Genomic DNA, 19,897 nt, shown 5'->3' on the forward strand with positions numbered 1-19,897 from the left:
TTACAATTATTACTTAATTACTGCTGTAGACCACACAGGAGAAAATATTATATTATATTTTTATTCTAAATTCATGTAGAAAATGTGATCACATCATGTAGGGCTGCACAATTAATCAAAGTTTTATGGAAATTGCAATATAGCCTACTGCAATTTTCAAATCACAGGAAGCGGAAAGGCAAAATGTGTGTCAAAATACTATTTTAGCTGCAGTGCTGCAGAGATGTGCTGTAATATGTTTTTCAGTGAAATTTAGAAAAATGATCATTCCCTTTAATATCGCAAATCATATCGCAATTACAATATTAGTAAAAATAATTACAATTAGACATTTTTTTCAAAGTCATTCAGCCCTAATATCATGGTACTTCTTTGATAGATCTTAAATTGGCAGGCATATAAAAAGACAAGCTGAATAATTTCTGTTTAATTGTACTTTTTAACCCCCTAACCAAAGCCTCATTTACACCAACAGATTACTGCAGCAGCCGTTTTGGTCCTTTTGTTCCGTCAATGCCTCTAAAATTGTTCCCTTGTCTCTCCGTCACTCCCCTTCCGTCCTCCTCGTATCAATCTTTCTGTTCTCGCTGCTCCCGGCGGCCTGAGCATGCTCCGTCATAGAGGCAGCAGCCACAAGCTTAACTCAACCTTTTACTTCACTAACAAAGAGGCCCATGTCTCCTATTCTGGGCTAAGTGCTTCTCACAATCTGCAGTAAACTGTTGGGAAAACGAGCCCCGAGGCCCACAGTGCTCTCACATTTACGGTGTCTGCAGAGAACACAGAGCAAAGGATTAAGGACTCCCTCAGGCGGAAGACGTTACTATGTATATAATAATATAGATGTGTGTGAGTATTGTGTATTATAAGAGCCGTCGGGCATCCCGTGTGAAAAGTTAAATGTTGTATTGACGGACAGATGTCATGAATAGCAGCTTGTGTGCCGAGTTTACGTTGACCTGCCTCATGCATAAAGGATGAAGAGGCCCTCCCTCTCTCTGGTTTCATATCTCCAGGGAGGTCCCAGGACTGTCCTAAATCAGCTGAGTCACCCCGTGGTGCGTCCACCTCCAACGTCGCACACATCGCACTGCACTAACATGCACACACCACCTTTTATCCAGCAACGTGCGCGCCTGTTGTTAGCTTCACTCCCAATCGACCTCAACCTGATGGCTGGATGTCCCCGTGTTCCCTCTCTGTCTTTGAAACAACCGCAGAAAGGCGCAGTGAGAGTTACATCACTGTTTCTAGTCTCCACGTACCCTCTAAAAACAGTCTTTTTATTCAAAGTGTGTTTGTCCCTTTTTTAACTTCTCTCAGAGGCATTCATACAGCGGTGGGCGAGAGAATCTGACCGGCTGTTCAGCTCAGTGAATCAGTGTTATCACCCATTTAGTGCCGTTTTGTCCTCATTTGTGCTTTTTCCTTTTTTTTTTCCTTTCTCAAAGGCACAATGCTGAGTTTCAAAAAAAAACTGGCAACTGATACAACGCCTGCGCAAAACCAAGCAAACTTTTTACCTTCATATTACATATTATCAATTAATCTTCCAAGCTAATAACAAAAAGTTTTATTTTGATATTTTTGGAAAACGAGTACGGACTACTGACTAGTTATTTTCTGTCGTGCAGGCACAGAAGGTGCATGCATGTCGGTGGTCAGCTGTCCGTCCACTTTATTCTTTGTAGTGTGTTCAATAGCAAAAAACGTTCAATCAGTCTTTTTAAGTTCTTGCACTTCGAGGTCGGTTTGGTGAGTAAAGCCAAATAGCTTCTGGTCTTTTCAGTCTTAATTTGAGGTGATACTAAATAAAAACACTGATGGTCCTACTGTTCTCTCCTAGATGGAAATGTTCCTGTGCACCTCCAGGTTTCTCAGGTTGTCGTGGTTCTCACAGTGATCTGTGAATATGTGCTGAGACAAGTGTTAGAAAGTGTGAGAACCAAATCAGATCAGAATGAGGTCAAGACAGGGGGAGACCTGGCTGCTCTGGTTAAACAATGTTGTTTTTACTTTTTGAATTGATTGGACTTTCAGATGTTAAATATGAAGCTGGTGAACTAGATTGTATACAGTCGTCCCCCTATTGTTAGACTCAACAAGCTTGACCAAGCTCATCCAATATAAAATACCCAATGTGTTGATGCCATCTCTGTGACTGTGTAACTACATGCACCTCTTTATTTTGGTTTGACATCATTCCAATGTATTTATAAAAGTACAACATATATTTTGTCACAGATAGAACAGATAGGTATGATTTAGGTCACGCAACGTCACCTTGGCCAGCTGTAGCTCAGTGGGTAGAGCGGGTCGTCCCTTAAGGTTGGAGGAAAAGAATACAAAGTTAATTGATATGCGTTATTTCCATGTCTGCTGGTCAATAGATAATAATTAGCAAATAACTTATTTGAAATTTCTTAAAAAACTCCCTGAATCATTTCATTAGCTACCAGGTTACATTTGTGTCGACAATAAGTCACACAATGGTGAGATTTTATGTCTGATCTGAAGTGTCTTCTATTAGTTTTGCAGCCGCTTCTCAAGCCTAAGAGCCCTATTTTAACGACTATATGCTATTTTAGCATATAATTACTAAATAATATTTATAATAAAGTAATTTTCGATAATTTTTGAGGTAAATATTGGGGTAATTTGGCAGTGTTTCCAAAGAAATTTCAAATAGGTTACTTGTTAATTATCACCTAATTACCATGAAATTTGCGGACCTGCAAAATGAAGTATTAACTATTTGTCATACTGTTTTTATTTTATTATCTCAGACTGATAGACTTGTATGTGCTGTGTTTTTGTATGTAGTCTACTTGCCCAGGGACAACAGATGCAAATTAGCTTTGGTAACTCTGGTGCAATTAGTTTTAATTGTGTGCTGTCCCTGAAAAAAATAAAATAAAAAAAAATATTGGGTTCATGTACATTTTGGACCATTATCTATAGCATTACCCAATTATGTCCACAAAACGTTGCTTTGGCCTTACTCCATTGAGCACATTCATCGTAATGTTCCCATTAGATTCTGATATTTGTGCTTCAGTGTTTGTGCCTGTGTGCGTTGTCCTCCCAACACACTGTATTAATGCCATGCTCATGCTTTTTCATGATAATCCATCATATCTTGATATGAAAAATCTATTGTTCTCTTTTTTTCTGTGTCTGCAGGAAACAGTTGAGTATGCCTTCCTCATCATTTTCACGATTGAGACCTTTCTGAAGATTATCGCTTATGGTTTGGTGATGCACCAGAATGCGTACGTGAGAAACGGTTGGAACATGCTGGATTTCGTCATTGTCGTCATAGGGTAAGTCATCAAGTTCAGTTATTTCAATTGACTTACTGTATTACAGTGTGTTGAATACTCGATTCTGATTGATCAATCATGGCGTTCTGCGGTCTGTAATTTCTCTATAACAGACTGTTGCTATGGCAGCAGTTCAGATGTTGGACTCTGGCGGACCGTTTTTGTGTGAAAATAATGGTTTCTTCAATAAGTAGCCGTGTAATAATTGGGATAATGTACAGCTAGTGGGACATTGTTGTGAAAGAATCCCCTTCAGGGCGATGCACAACAATGCTGTACATTTTCCCTTACTTACTCTACTTAAACACAGTGTATAATGTATTTGATTAAACCTATTATCTGCTTTAGTGGGCATCATGCCAGCTCATCCAAACAACGTGTCCTTTTGCTGAACAGATCATGAGGTTTTGTTATTTCAGTTTGGGGTTTGGATTTGCATTCTTTGATCTCAAGGTTTGTTTTAATTTTATTGATTTAAAATGCATTTAACCAGGGAAATTTAGATTAAAAATCTGCAAGCATTGCACAGTTGCCTGAAAAGCAGCCAGCCTGACTGTGAATCAAGACAAAACCCCTTGCTTTGGCCCAAGCCACATTGCACTTATGTAGCAATCTCAGGACCCATCAGCTTCCGGTCTGACGACCGATAAGCCTCTGGGGGTCGGGGCTATATTTCTGGAGTTCTGGTGTAGACAACGGACATCCGTGCCAAGACTTCCTTTTCTGTGCACTGCTCATTGTTTACAGTCTGAATAGCAACTTGAGATGTGAGACTGGAGTTGGAGTTGAGAGACGACGTGTACGACCAGATTGTTTCACAAGTAGCCAGTTTACAAGCTAATTTTAAACCAATAAAAAGCTAAATCATCATCAGATGATAGCCTGTTGAGACTGCGTTTCGGCCAATGTGTTCTGCCTCTTTTGTTGACCAATCAGAGCAATTTAGTTAAAATGAAATCCCGATATGAGGCGCATTAAAGAGGAAGAGCTTCACTGACCACTGATGGCGTCTTATAGCAACCAACAGCAGTAAAATGGAGCGTTTTAGATACCTCAAGATCAAGAGCCAAAAATTCAAATTGTTTGGTCACTGATTTAGAGAGTAGCACCTTTCCGCACATTTGCACGAAAAGGCGTATGAATGACACAATAATTCGCAAAGGCATTTAGCGTGCAATAAGAACGCCTTTCTTGCTTTTGGTGTGTCATTTGTACGCCTACGTACTGACTGCAATGTGAATGCATCCGCGTATATGTTACGCTCAAAGTTAGTGACGTTGAATAAAAAGGGAGAAAGACTGCTTATGGACGGCGGGAATGAAGGCGTCACACAGGACTTTCAACCAGGAGACCGGTGTTTTGTTTTGTTTTGTTTTTGGGACGTTTGTCACAAGATTTGTTTTCCTTACTTCTGTTACATTGTTTCCCTACGTATTTTACTTAGTTTACGTACTTATTTTAAGCCCAACCATGATGTTTTTCTTAAACCTAAGAGAGTGGTTTTGTTGCCTAAACCTCACTGCGAACGTTACCGTAGTTTTGTTGCATGGCGTATGGATGACACGCGAAAAGCCTAAAATGCGTCCTCGTGACAAAGGAATGTCAATGTAATATCGTGCTATTTATACGCCTTCCCGTGAGACCGTGTTGCACCTTTACATGAAACCTGCTTTTTATAAAAATAGCAATACCACCTCCCCTATTACAACATTATAACCATCAACACTAATATCCTTGTCAATTACAGATTTACTTAACCACGACTCATAATAATTACATGATTCTTATCCAGTTTAGTAATAAAACTGCGTACATTAAAATGGATGAAACCTAAACCAGCCGTTGATTTAAAATCAGCAGGAATATTAAAACTTGAAGCTTCCTTAGTATTACAAATTGTGATATCAGCTGGGCCAGGGCTATAGGCACATTACCGAAAATAATAGAAAAATCAAGAATCTCTGCTTTGTCACATTGCAAAGCGCCTCCTGTCTTGAATGTATCATGTTAACAAAATAAACGAGTGAATCGTCCGAACATATAAAACGACTTTTCAGCACAGAAAGGCAAAGAAGACGGACCAACATCTCAGAATTAGAAGAATTAGTCTGCGTAACAGCTTGACGGTTGCAGTTTACAGCGTTTCTGAGAGAGGCAGTCCGTGTTAAAGTTAAAGTTCCTTAAGCCTCTGCTCCGAGCAGCCAAGTGCTAATAGAGACCCTCATACGCCCACAATATATGACCCAGAAAAGACAGAGAGAATAAATCAGAGCTTTACCACCACTGGTGTGAGTCACCATCTCTCCATACTTCATCTCTTCTCCAACACTCCCTCCCATTTTTCCCTCTCCTCTCGCTGACTGTCTTTCGCTCACATCCTGCTCTGCTTTGTCTCTGCAGCTATTTCTTATACTTCCCCCTTCCATTTTGATCTCGTACGTCACGCTTTACACTTCCCCACCTCACTCTGCCCTCATTCCTATCTCCTGCACACTCTCCTCTGGTTATCTTCATCCTTATCGCAGCGTCTTTTTTCCTCCTCTATCTCCCTTCCTTTCTCTCTCCTTTTATACACACAGTCCAGTGGGTAGCTGGGTCAGATCTCTGTCTGTATGCAGCATGCAGGGTTGATCTGCCATGCAGTGAAAGACGGCTGCTCCTGCTACGAAGAGTGACGGTTGCTGCTAAATCATTGAAACGACACACTGAAAAATACTGCCAGTATCAAAATATAGCTGTGTCAATATGGCTCTGAAACCGCTGCATAAATTCAGGTGGAAAAGTCAAAGTTCAGCACATTTCACAACAGGCTTCAATATGTTTACGAGTCTTTGTATTTATAGATTATAGTAGATCACGTTACGGTTCAATAAAGGCTATAGGCGCTCGAAGACTCAGCTGTGCTTTGTGAAGGGCTTGAATGTAGTTTTTCGTTCAGTAATGCTCTACATAGAGAGAAAAGTGTTCAAATGCAAGAAAAAATATCAAAGGTGTATAATGTTATAGTAAAAAGTCTCTTTTCTTGACTTATCTGAAAAGATTTATTTAAAAGATGATTGTATTAAAAGGATGTGGGTGCCAGAAATGTAAATTAGCTTTGCAACAAAGAAAAAGGTAACAGTGAGGTCATGTAAAAGAACATTTTGTGAATTCATCAGGGGAAAAAAGGAACATTTTTAGGTACTGTGGTTTGAAGTGGAGGTGAGTAACTATGAGATAGGAAGATTTTTTTTACTTAAAAGGATCATGCCAGTTTAAAACTCTTAAACTACAAATAATGTATTCATAAAGCTATATTAATCAATATTTTATATTAACAATGGATTAAATAACTATGTGTAATGTGAATGGTTAAATTAATTGTGGAAAAACCCATATAGAAGAATTATAGTAATCTGCAATTCCCCTCAGCTTTTAGTTAGCAGCTAGCTGGTGAACATACGGATTTAGCAGCTAAAGAGACCGAAACATAAAGACAGTGAATATTGGCTTTACATGACTCCTAATGAATTCTAATGCTGCATTGTTGCTGCATTCAGTGAACCCATTGAACCAACGCAAACTGCACCTTTGTATTTAACTTGTCTCCATGACTTCATCCATATTTTTCTCTTTTTTTTCTCAGTACAAAGTAGAGCAAAAACTAACATCGTTAATTCTTTCTGCTCGTCGTCCGCTTTGTTTGTTGACACTGAAGTCACGTTTTATAGCGAGAGATTTTGCGAGATTTTCATTTTCTGAGTCGGGACTCTTGCGGTTCATGAATGAATCTGTTAGTGTGTGGTGTGCTGTTTTGGTCAAATCGTTGCACACTACAGGACCACAACTCTTAAATCTAACATAACATGTAGTTATGGGTGGGGTCTCTCACATTTTTAACATCTGTTAAGATATTACAAATCTTTTAGTGTAAATTACTTTAAAGTGATTTGCAGTAAAAAACACTTATATGACTCCTTAAACAGCGAGGAGACACATTGTAAAGAAACCTGTTGTGTCATTTTTATGAAAGCGGTTCTCCTCAGGTAAACGCAGTAAAAAGGTGTCGATATGTTTTGTTTTGAACATGACTGGATGAGTAATGAAGCCCCAGTGGCAGGCGGTCAGTCTCTCAGCTGTGACTCAGTATAACATAAGTCTGAGCAGACTGTGCTGCTTATAGGCCCTCAGAGCTCCTTCCTATCGGCAGCTCCATTCACTGTTTTTAGTCCGCAGCGTTGATGTGATGTGTCGAGATGATTTCTCCTCTTGGCGAGGTGGGGAATGTCTAACTGACTGTAATGAAGTGTCCTCTTTCATGGTGAGAGATTCGTTCACTGATGATTTCCCTTTGTGACCGCAGTAGGAAACATTTATCTGCTGTTTGTGTACTTTTAACTGATAGGCATTATAACTCACAGGCTTTACATTGAAAAGAAATAACTGACAATTGATTTGTCAGGTCTTTAAAATACTATGAATATGTGGAAGCTACCAGTACAGTGTTTACTAACCAGTTTTTATACCATTTAATAACATTAGCGGTGCATTGTATTCAATATAGTACTCTTGTTAATCCGACTGTATCCTGGTGATATCAGTATGGTTTGTGGGTGGCTGTAAAGTAAACTGATGACACATAGTTTCACAGCTAAATGATACTTTGAGGGATCAACAACAGTAAAATAAAAACGCTCTCAGCCAGGAATAAGTTTTGTGACAGAACTTGTATCCAGTCAATTGAATTATTAAAAAGGTTATTGAATCGGGACATTGCTGTTAATGTTAAATGGATGTGCTGTAACCACTTGGCCACCAAGTCCCAGAAGGACATTATTGATGTGTGAGAAGATGGCATCTGCCAAAATGAAAAATAAATGAATAAATAAATAAATTACTCGATAAATAAATAAATATGTCATTAAATGTAGCAAAAATAATATTAAAAATAAACTTAGCCATTGATTAATTGATAAAATTAAAAAAATGGTTTTAATTTGCTTCTTTATTTATTTATCTTTGTTAATTAATTCCCTTATTTATTTACTCTTCTGTTTAATAATCCCTTTTATTTATTTAGTTATTTATTTTTATTTATTTTTAAATTGATCGTTTTATTTTTGCATGTATTTTTAATTAATTAATTAATTTTTGTATTTATTTATTATTTATTTCATATGTATTTATGATTATTTATTTCTGTATTATTTTCTTTATACATTTCTCTACATTTTTCCTTTTACATTTCTTTATGCATTTCTGCCTCATTATGTAAATGAGGTGCCTGGTGCCCTTGCAAAATAAATAGCGGAGATAGTTGAAGGGGAGGAGAATGCTTGTACGCAATGTTTATATATTACTGCAACAAGCGATTATTTTCATTATTGATTAACATGTTGATATTTTCTTTGAATTGATTAGTCGTTCTTTCTTATATAATTTTCCAGAGCCAAAGGTGACTGAAAATTGTTTGTTTGGCATCTCTTTTCTTGAAAATGGACTAAAACAATTAATCAAAATAGTTACCAATTCATTTTCTGTCAATCGACAGATCGTTGCAGCGCTACAAACATAACATACGAATTCTCTGGAACATACAATATAGCAGCTCAGATGCAAACATGTTGTTGTGTGTTATACAGTATGTTTTCTAATAATGTGAGGTTCTTCTGTCTTTGTTTTCTGACAGACTCTTCAGTGTTGTCTTGGAGCTTTTGACCAAAGAAGAGAAGGTAGAGGTTGAAGGAGATCTCCATCCGTCGATGCACGGACACGGAGGTAAACCAGGTGGTTTCGATGTTAAAGCCCTACGAGCCTTCCGTGTGCTGCGACCCCTGCGGCTAGTCTCAGGAGTACCCAGTAAGTACTCAGCTCCACGTACCAGCACACAGGCAACCCATGTCAACCAAGTACAAGATAAGCTATAAGATTATCCACATATTTTATGTATATATAGCATAATGATCTTACTATTCCCAGTAAATTGTAGGTTGGAGGGTTACACATGACGAGTCCAGATGGTCTATGTATCATCCCTGAGGATGAAACATCTATTCAACATCTACATCAGCGCCCTAGAGACATGAGCTCTGTGATAAAAACACTTCTGACACATTTATGAACTATATGTGGTTCTAGATGTACTGAAATATTTATATAGGATGGCTACTGAAACTGGTATCAAATTTGTAAAAAGAAAAAGCGCCTACTTGTGGGGAAAACATACAGTAGGTTACAGAATAGTCATCTTACACTGCGCACATCTGTTGTTGATGAATAAAATAATACATTTTAATTATATTATTTAATACATATTATTATATATTATATTATATAATTAATTAATTATAAATAAATGTATATATTTATGCGTCAGCGGCAGTGATAGCCAAGGCTGGAGGCATTTTGTTTTCGGGTCTGTACGTCCGTCTGGTCCACTATCATGAACGGGATATCTCAGGAACATCTGGAGGGAATTTCTTCAAATTTGGCACAAACGTCCACTTGAACTCAAAAATAGACTGATTCGATTTTGGTGGTTAAAGGTCACTGTGACCTCACAAAACAGGTTATTTCACACAAATGTCTAATCGGATAAAATGATGAAGTGATGACATTTTGGGCAGACATGGATGTAAACTGCAAGTTGACTGGTTGGTGGAGGCATACAACTGCGAGGCTGTAATTCTAGTTTTATGTCGTAATGTGAACCATCATGAACCAAATGAACCATTTTTGCGATAAGGACGGGGATGGAGATTGGTAGCAACTGACGTTTGTAGCTGTATTTTCTTACCGTGCATTCAAAGTACAGCTGAGCTTCATGTAATGTGTGTATTTTTCTCCGTGCTTAGGTTTACAGGTGGTGTTGAACTCCATCATTAAAGCCATGGTACCTCTCCTTCACATCGCCCTCCTGGTCTTGTTCGTCATCATCATCTATGCTATTATCGGCCTGGAGCTCTTCATCGGTAAAATGCACGCGACCTGCTTTTTTCCTGGCTCAGGGATGACCCCAGGTACGGATTCTATCATATCCAGTAAACGTTCAGGTCTACACATCTTGTATTTATAATACAGTAACAAGCAGTAATAGTAGCATGACCTTAAAACTACTGTACACTGACTTTCAACAAACATCAACATGCATTTCTCTATTCTGAAGGTGAAACCTAATATTGAATCTGACAGCATGTAGGCCTAGGTTAACAGGTGTACAAAGGATATTTTATACAATCCATCAAGTCAGGTTGACATAATAGCTTATGTGCATTGTATATTGCACAAACTGAAGCATAGAAAGTCTCAGGCACCAATTTTTATAATTTTATCTAAATCACTTTGTCTCAAATGGGGAATAAAACCTGATTAGAGTATTTCTAGTTCAACACCGTGACAACAACGACACACTCCTTCTGTTTATCTACAGTATAGACAGAAATACATGCAGCCTGACACTGCAACATTTTATTTACAATGTCTCGTGTGGGTGGTGAAATTTTAAAAACGGATACGTCAGGGGTCCCAAACTTCAATAACCTGGTGGCCACAGGCCAGCTTGTTCTCTCCTAGGGGGGCTGCTGAAACACACTGTTTGTTTTCCCTCCCTCTCTCGTACATGGCGCTGCTCTGCATGTTAATTAGAGTAATGCGAAGTTTTCTTGGAGAACAGCAGCGTTCTCCTTGCAGATGGGAAGGGAAGCAGTCGCGTTACACGACATGGAGAAAAAAAAATCCACCTCTCTTGAAACTATTTGTCCTTGTGTTCAACTTTTCTTTAAGGTTTAGAAAGTGTGTTGATTTAGAAGGTGCTGTTGGTTGTTAAGTGTTAATTCTGCAGTAAAAGAAACAGTGTGCACCATTTCGGGGGGTCTATTAGCAGATGTTTTCACTTGTGTATAATCACCTGAAACTAAGAATAGCTGTGTTTTTGTTAGCTTAGAATGAACCCTTCATATCTACATAGGGAGCGGGTCCTCTCCACGGAGTCCGCCGTGTTGCTCCACCATGTGTAACCATCTCACCATAGGCTCGTGATATGAAGAACACTTTACACAGTACTCAATATAGTGTTAAGCCCCTTTAAACTCCAGTACATGGCAAGATGAGAGACATCTCATTGTAAAATAAACCAGTCTAGGGTAAACTAAGACTCTCACTATGACACTCACTCTAACAATATAATCGGAAAATATGAAGTAACTCCTTCAGTCACACAGCTTATAATGAGAAATAACACCACATACACAGTATCTCAGCTTCCACCTTGTATTAACTGAATGCAGGTATTATTGCACATATAAAACACAGGACCGCACAATATGAAAAATAAAATAGAAACAAAATAGAAAGACCCAGGGAATTTTAGTCTTTAGTCTGTGTTAACCTGAGTGCACTCTTTGTTTTAGTTTGTTCTTTAAGCAAGCTTGTCAATATATACAGTGCACCTTAACAGAATAAGAGTTCTTATGCATCTTATCAATATCTGGCAGTAACCCACATATTTGTAATGACAGAGGAATGCAAAATAACTGATGTAAATCAGGTTATTACATTGTTTCTACAGTAACACAGAACGGATAAACCAAACACTGGCTTTAGAGAGAGCCTTTCACGTTTTTACGTTACCTGAAGGCCACCGTAGTTCTCCGACACACTTGTGAAACCGCGGTAACGTGAGCCACACAGTGCAAAACCGTGGTACCGCCAGCCACCGTCTGACTTCCGTTGCTCCTAAAGTAGTGTTATTATGGTGAGGATGGCCTCAGAGCGAGGCGAACGGCGTTACCACGGTTTTGCACTCGGCGGCTCACACTACCACCGTCTTGGAAAAGGGAGGAGTGAGCGAAGGGGTACTCCACTGGCAATCTGCAACCAAACCACTAGATGCCTCCAATTATTTCCAATTGATTTCTCCAAATAGGAAAAAGTAAAGAAATGTATTTGTAGGCCAGATACAACAATAAATTGTAAACATCGCGAGGGCCTGATGAAATTGTCTGAGGGGCTGTAGTTTGAGACCCCTGTTTGACATAATTGAGTTACAAACACTGTTTTGTTCCTCTCTTTGTTTAGATTCGATAGCAGAAGAGGAACCAGCTCCATGTGCGATCTCAGGGCACGGGCGCCAATGCCCCATCAACGGCAGCGAGTGTAGGGAAGGCTGGCGAGGTCCAAACGGTGGCATCACCAATTTTGACAACTTCCTGTTTGCCATGCTGACGGTGTTTCAGTGCATCACCATGGAGGGCTGGACGGACGTGCTGTACTGGGTGAGTCTCTGCCTTCCCAGTTCAACATCCTGTGACTGTCACACGCCTTCAGCTTACATGTCTGCTCGGATCAGACACGCAACGATAATGTGACTGACACTGTGATGATGAAGCTGCTGATAACTTCCTGAGGCGGCTCTTATCACTCTGATATGATTGATTGATGAAATGATTGAATGCATGCAACAACTCACATAAACAATAACATGCTATCCTTTCTGGTACTTTTAGTATTCCTGCAAGATCTCTATTTTTCTTCATCGACTTTTCTGCTGTTCTTTTCTGACAGTTTCTACCTTTAACAGTCTGTTTCACTCTCTTCTTCCTCCTCTCCTTCGTCTGTGGTGACGCTTGTTCCTCCAGATGAACGATGCTATGGGCTTTGAGCTTCCATGGGTGTACTTTGTCAGTCTTGTGATCTTCGGCTCCTTTTTCGTTCTTAACCTGGTTTTGGGTGTGTTGAGCGGGTAAGCACCTTCCTCTCTTTGCAGAGTTTCTGTCTGTTAACCGGCTACTTTCGGCTCCTGCAGGTCAACGATGCCATCGGATGGGAAACACCTTGGATTTATTTTGTTAGCCTGATCATACTGGGATCCTTTTTCGTGTTAAACCTTGTGTTGGGTGTGCTCAGTGGGTAAGAGGAAACGTGTGCAGTGGTTTGCAGTGTGCAAAGCGTGTGGTTTGTTTTATGCTGCAGAGTCTTGGGATGTAAGATCCTGACAATCTGTATACAAAAATGTCGAGATATTATTGGCTATTCTGCGTTAGGACCACAAGATAAATGAGTATTCGTTCTCAGGCGTTCTACTCTGACCTCTGTAGGCGTCAAACTATCACGTCCTTTCCGCCGCAACTGCAAAGTGAGCGTTTCCTCCCCCACCCCGTCCTCAAACCCACCCAACCTCCTGAGAGGGAAATTAATCTTATTCCTCGCCCTTCACTCCCTATGCGCTCCTAAGCTCTCTCAAACCCCAGTTTGCTTCCCCAGCTCTGTGGAGTGGGGGCAGGGTATTACAGTAGAATTAACTCTGGATGGTTGACCAGCCGGCGAAGACAGATTTAAAAAAGCCAACTAGGTTAACAGAATCATCAACTCAGACACTCTTGTTAGGTCCTGGTGGCTACTTTAGATTGGCATAATTTATTATCAGCATCAACTTTCTAAATGCAGTTTTACAAATGCTGCTTTGCGTGTTTTTGTCTTTTTCAGCATCCCAGCTTAAATACATATTTTTCTCAGTAATGACAATATTCCACCATGCACTGAATATATTTACCTTCTCCTGAATCCCTGCACATTGTTTCCGCAGTCGTTTTATATAATCTGTGAGTTTTTAGACGCTGTGCGAATGTTTCGTGTCTCTTGAAACCATCTGTCCACCTAAATTGCCTTTTCTGTATGATTAAGATGCTCGCCTGAAGGATACGCTACTGTACTGTCGGGCTCTAAATATAGCGCTGTGTTGTCTTTCAAAAGTGTACATCTCCCTCCAGTGGCTAGGGTTCACTAAAACACACAAGGCATTGAAAGGTTGTGTGACTATGTGAATATCTTTATGCAGTGTAGTGAAAAATGTCATATTGTTAGAGATTATTTAATATAGAAAGGAAGATTATTTCCATTTGCTTGCTGTGAAAGTGAGTTTCTCTTTATGAGTGTGTGTTTTTGGTCATTTATGATCTCTTGTGTATTTGTATGTGTTTGCCTTTTTTCTGTGTGTGTGTGCTTCTGCAAACCCAGAGAGTTCTCCAAGGAGAGAGAGAAGGCCAAAGCTCGCGGAGACTTCCAGAAGCTGCGTGAGAAGCAGCAGCTGGAGGAGGATCTGAAGGGTTACCTGGACTGGATCACTCAGGCCGAAGACATAGACCCTGACAACGAGGATGAGGCCGATGAGGGGAGCAAGCGCAACCGTAAGCCCCTTACCCCATTACTCCCAGAGTAATGTGGCGCTGAGCCCTTCAATACAGCACCGAGAAAAATATCCAGCAGTGTGTATTATAGTTGGCTTGAAAGGGTTGTTTCCATAGACTGTATATAAAGATGGACGACATGACAGCTCCCCAAAAGTGAAGCCAAAACATCTCAAACGCCCCCTGGTGGCTGGTTGCAGTATAGCTCATAAATCACAAAGTACAACTGGTTGGTTTTAATTAGTTATTTGGTGCTATTAAAAGGAGGTGAGACGTTGTGTTTGTCAACCTACGGCCGTGCTCGGATTGGTTCGGGCGGGTGACCTTGATACAGCGGCTCCACCGCCTGATCACTACTGCGCAGACTCTGGCTCCAAATGACGTCAAAATCTAAAGATGGCAGCTCTTGTAAGAGGGATATTTTGGCTTCACTCTTATACAGTGGGAGGAAGTGAAGACGTGTCGTCCATCTTTATATACAGTCTATGGTTGTGTACTATAATTAGAAGTATTTTATATAATCAGGAAATGCAAGAGTGTGTACTCCAGAAAATGTGTCATAGTGGGAGTTTTGTAAAAAAAAAAAAAAAAATGTTTAGCTAAAATATAATTTCTCTCTGGAGGAGAAATATTTATCCCACAATACTGTTTAAAACAAAACAGCTATGTTTACTTGCACTCATGCATCCATTTGGGTGGAAAGTGCTCTATTTTTCTTATTGCCCCAGGTAACTGGTCAATCATGTTGAGATGTATCTAGCACAGATACAGACAGTATTAATTAGGGGGGGAAAAAGAGCCTACAAACTAAATCATGTGCTCCTCTTTTAGCTCTACATGATCAACTTTTAACAATCATGCAAGAAGAAATCCACCAGAAAAGAGAGTTTCAACTTTCTCCACCAACAGTAGTGTCAATAGCCCATAATGCAATTCATGCAGCTCTTCTGTTGGTCTGATTAAGCTTTTCAAAAGTCACTCTGAGAATTGTAGAAAATCACTAACAGAAGCAGAAGTTACAGTACAGCAATTGCAAATTTGCACCTTTAACATTTTACCAACACTTGATGATGGAGTTTTCCCTTAATGATGCAAAATTATTGACAATATTTGGGCTCGAGTCAGTGAGACTTTCTTGGCGATACACAATGCACACACCTAGATACGTACCTACATAACATAAAGGCATGTGTCGACTGAGAGTTTTTTCTCTAGAGGTGAGAATATAAACAAGGTGTTTGATGCAGAGCGGTACAGACTGTTCTTATCTTCACGCTCGATGTAAGTCACTGATGGAAGTGGAGCATGCTGTGAGTACCACCAGAGTTTATCTAAGAAGGGTAAAAGGAAGAAAAAAAAGATATTACTTGAGCAGTAGAAGAACTGTTAATCCAAATCCTCTTTATATAAGCAGCACGCATGATGCAGAACAGAGAACGTGCGACTGATTCACCTTATAGTTTGAGTGTAGGATCTCTGTCTACTCCTTACCCTCATTTTGAATGTACTCGGTCCATCTACTGTCGCCTCTCCCGCCTCTCTTTTCCTCTACTTCATGTTTAAAGTTAGATGGTTGAAGCTGTGGAGGTTCTGTGTGACGAGGATTCAGCTCCATACCGTTTTCCTTCAACATCCATCCTGGCTTTTGGTGTCTGTCGACGATACATGAGCCCCTTGCTAACACGTTAACATGCAGATGCTTTAATTTGCGGTGTGACATGTTAGTACAGGGCCTCGTCACCTGCAGGCGCTTCCAGTGACTAACAGCTCTCCGTGTTGTTCTTCTGCCCTCCTCAGTGTCCGCCGCCCCCCGCGGCTCCCGCTGCTCTTGTCATTGTTGGATATTGATATTTTGAATACTGTTGTTGTCCTGTGGTGCTTGTCTGCTCTGACCCATTTTGATAGCAGCCCATTCTCGCCTTCTCGTCTCCCTCCCCACATGTCCTTCTGCTGTGCCGTTGTGTCTGAATGCATGGGCTTGCATGCATTACACATGAAGGGGTGACTCTGGCTGACCTCACTGAGAAGAAGAAAGGAAGGTTTGGGTGGTTCAGCCAGTCGTCCGACACTCATGGTAAATCCTGTGGTTTCCCTCCAGTCTTCTGTTCCTCTTGTGTATGTGTGTGTGTGTGTGTGTGTGTGTTTGGGGTGCCAAAATTAATCTGATACAGAAAAATGTGTCAGTTTTCACTCAAAAATCAGACCAGAGGTTTTTATATATAAAGTAACTTCATTGCCATTACAAATGTACAAAATGTTGTTAGGAACATGGCTCTGTGAGCTCATAGTACAACAGTCCCAAACATTAATTTGCAATTAATCGCAATTAATCATGGACAATCATAAGATTAATCGCGATTACATATTTTAATTGATTGACAGCCCTACTTAGAACACATTAAAATACAAAGTGTCATAAATAGAAAAGATAAGCTCAAAACAAAATAACTTTAAGTGCGGAAGGAAAGGAAACTATTGCTGGGCAATATGACCATATATATCGTCAAACAATATAAAAATGTCTTTAAATTAAATATTTGATGTAGTGTTTCTACCGCGATATGTGCTACAGTAGGCCTATATTTATTTATTTATTCTCTATAATTTTCTGTGTAAAGTGTTATGTTAATTTTACACTCAAGTTCTTAAAGTGAGAAAAAGTATTTAATTCACACAGAAGTATACAAAAGCAGGCTTTATCATGTGGTTATTTCATTCAGACTATTTATTTATTGAATAACCAAAAACATGCTATATCATGATATATATATTGTTATTAAGATATGAAATGACCTATATCGGGATAGAAGATTTTGGCCATATCACCCAGCCCTATTTACAAACTTCACTTCCACCTATCAGTGAAGGATGATTGATCTGTTCTTCACAGATACTCCACATTATTGGAGATACATTGGGATTTAAAACCAGAAAATTAATCAAAAAGATAAGCAACAGTGGCCTTAATATCCCAGTTGGAGCATCTTGAGTGACTGCTGAGTGAGTCTGTGTGTGTGTGTTGATTTGCAGCCTGATGTAATACCTCATCACTTTGTGCTTTACTACTGTGTTAAACCCGTCGTGTCCGAGCATCACAGCCTTTTTTCCGTTTTTGTTCTCTCTTTTTTCCTCCCTGTTTTGTTCTTTTTCAAAGCTCTACTAGTTCTAAATAAAAAAAGAGCCTATCTTTTACTCATTAAATGAGTGTGATGTGGAATAGAAGCTACAGCTGCGTTTGATAGCCGACACGCCCCGCTTCCTCTCCATGTCCCATTTCAAAAGCAGCGGCTCAGTGTGAATATAGGAAACAGGGCTAAACCCAGATCACTACTCCAGCAGTCAGCACTATTTTCAGAGCTGAGAGCTGTCCGACCACTCAGGAATCAAAGCCAACACGTCTACATAAGCTAAGCAGCAGCACACGCCGTGCTCCCTCACACGAGTTAAAGCACTGAGACGTTTTCGCACAGTTAATCATCATCTGTCTGCGCAGACAGTCTTTCCGCAGCGCTGGCAGTACTTTGAGAGTAGCCTTTCAGAGACAGCTTTAAGAGCTCCGTCCTCCTCTTCCTCGGCCGGCTCCCCTCTTCCCTCCGCTCCCTCTTTGTGTGCAGCAGTCAGCCCTCGTAGAGCAGCTGTCCACTCGCCTGTCCCGTGTCAGCTCCCTTTCAGCACTTGGTAAATGATACTAATGATGACAGTGATGCACAGCCACAGCGCTTAGCTCCTTCCTTCCTATGAGGCCCAAAGTTTTGGAGCTGCTGTGGCTTTGGACGTGAAAAATACAATAATTTTGTTAATTATTTTATAAAATCACCAACAAAATATTGTGATGCACTTAGTCTTTGGAGTGTAATCCTTTTTATCTTTGCTGATTTGTAAAGTATGATCCTTTAGTGTATCGTTTGGAAGAAATGCCTGTCAGAATAGCGTGAAGTGATGAAGGCAGTCTCTATCTTATTTCCTTTCACACTTCTTCCCCCTGGGGTGCACTGCACTATGTCTATCTGAAGAATCTTGTGCCAAAGCAAAGTATTTTTTTTTTTGTTGGTAAATGTCTGCTTTATTTGCTGCTGCAGCGAGCGTTCCAGCCAGCGAAACAGAATCTGTGAACACCGAGAATCAAAACGGGGAGGATGAAAAGACGCCATGCTGCGGACCTCTGTGGTGAGAACTTTGCACGACAAACCTTTTCAAAAACAAGACCACCGTTGTTTCTTTGAATTACAACACTTTGATTGCTCTCCCTTCTGGTGTGACCGTTGCTACAGATATTTAAAAAACACCAATCTGCACAAACAGCCACATTTCATCCTCTAAGTGCTCTTTATCTTTTGATTTGTGATCAAACGGTTAAAGCAGATAACTCACTTACACGTCTATATTGCCTTCCTATCCTGTAATGCTGCGTTTGGACACCTTTTATGTTGTTATCAATGAACCCGACTAACCTATCACTTCCCTGCTACAACCTGCCTTTGTAAACTTTGACAAATTCTTCTTCCTTTCAGTCAAAAAATTTCCAAGTCAAAGTTCAGGTCAGTATCTTTGTTTCTCTGCACGGTGCATATATCTGCTACTATGCCCAGCATTAGATTATACAGATTTTTATTTGTAAGTGCTTGGCTTTCATTTTACTGTATTTTAATGAGACTTTACTGGGGATGATAAATCAACAGCTTTTAGAAAGTCAGCATGTACCATGAGGTATTTTTAGAGAATAGTCTTGCGCAGTATTTTTCAGCTCATTTACTGAACAGTATGACTTGCAAAAAAATATATCGATGCAGTTCCCCCGCTTCTTCCCCCCTGCTCTTCTGCACTCTTCTTAATAATGGAAACAAACTGTAGTGATTTTATTACTGAGGTGATGTATTTATGTACTCTATGTGACCAGATGGAGATCCTGTGTTCTTCTAAATCAATCCATTAGCAAAGTGAGTCACACGAGCGTTGTTCTTCGTACTGACGTCATGTTCTCCCTCTGTAGTCGGCGCTGGCGCCGCTGGAACAGGTTCTGCCGCAGGAAGTGCCGGTTGGCTGTCAAATCGGTGCCTTTCTATTGGCTGGTCATCATCCTGGTGTTCCTCAACACGCTCACTATATCATCAGAGCATTACAACCAGCCCATGTGGCTGACACAAGTGCAGGGTATGAAGAGCACTACAGTACACAGCAAAGACTTTTGATTCATTTTGTTTTTACCTCATTCGTATATTTCGTTAAGTTAATAGGACATGTTACATTTCATTGAAAGTTGGTGGAACCATGAGCCAAGGAGAACCAAAATATTAAAGGGGACATATCATGAATAACTCATTTGTTCAATGCTTGTGCACATACATCTGGGTATCTGGAGTGTCTACCAACCCACAAACTGTGAAATAAGACGACCCAGTCAGTTGTTTGTGG

General features: G+C 40.0%; 1 protein-coding gene across 22 annotated transcripts in view; it reads left to right on the forward strand.

The window, feature by feature from the left end:
* The window catches only part of cacna1da (calcium channel, voltage-dependent, L type, alpha 1D subunit, a), a 75,275-nt gene that overhangs the window by 23,432 nt on the left and 31,946 nt on the right, over positions 1-19,897 (forward strand). For 17 of the 22 annotated variants that reach the window (XM_037771813.1, XM_037771840.1, XM_037771859.1 and 14 more), the window contains exons 4-13: positions 3,184-3,323; positions 8,992-9,161; positions 10,157-10,321; positions 12,378-12,574; positions 12,938-13,041; positions 14,316-14,485; positions 16,485-16,559; positions 18,565-18,652; positions 18,997-19,023; positions 19,476-19,636. In XM_037771813.1, the coding sequence (XP_037627741.1) occupies positions 3,184-3,323; positions 8,992-9,161; positions 10,157-10,321; positions 12,378-12,574; positions 12,938-13,041; positions 14,316-14,485; positions 16,485-16,559; positions 18,565-18,652; positions 18,997-19,023; positions 19,476-19,636 (1,297 nt within the window). The remainder of the gene's footprint in view (positions 1-3,183; positions 3,324-8,991; positions 9,162-10,156; positions 10,322-12,377; positions 12,575-12,937; positions 13,042-14,315; positions 14,486-16,484; positions 16,560-18,564; positions 18,653-18,996; positions 19,024-19,475; positions 19,637-19,897) is intronic. The other 5 variants (XM_037771973.1, XM_037771887.1, XM_037771964.1 and 2 more) reach the window with 1 other exon arrangement.

Source organism: Sebastes umbrosus, chromosome 1, assembly GCF_015220745.1.
Source record: "Sebastes umbrosus isolate fSebUmb1 chromosome 1, fSebUmb1.pri, whole genome shotgun sequence".
NCBI classification, from domain to species: Eukaryota; Metazoa; Chordata; class Actinopteri; order Perciformes; family Sebastidae; genus Sebastes; species Sebastes umbrosus.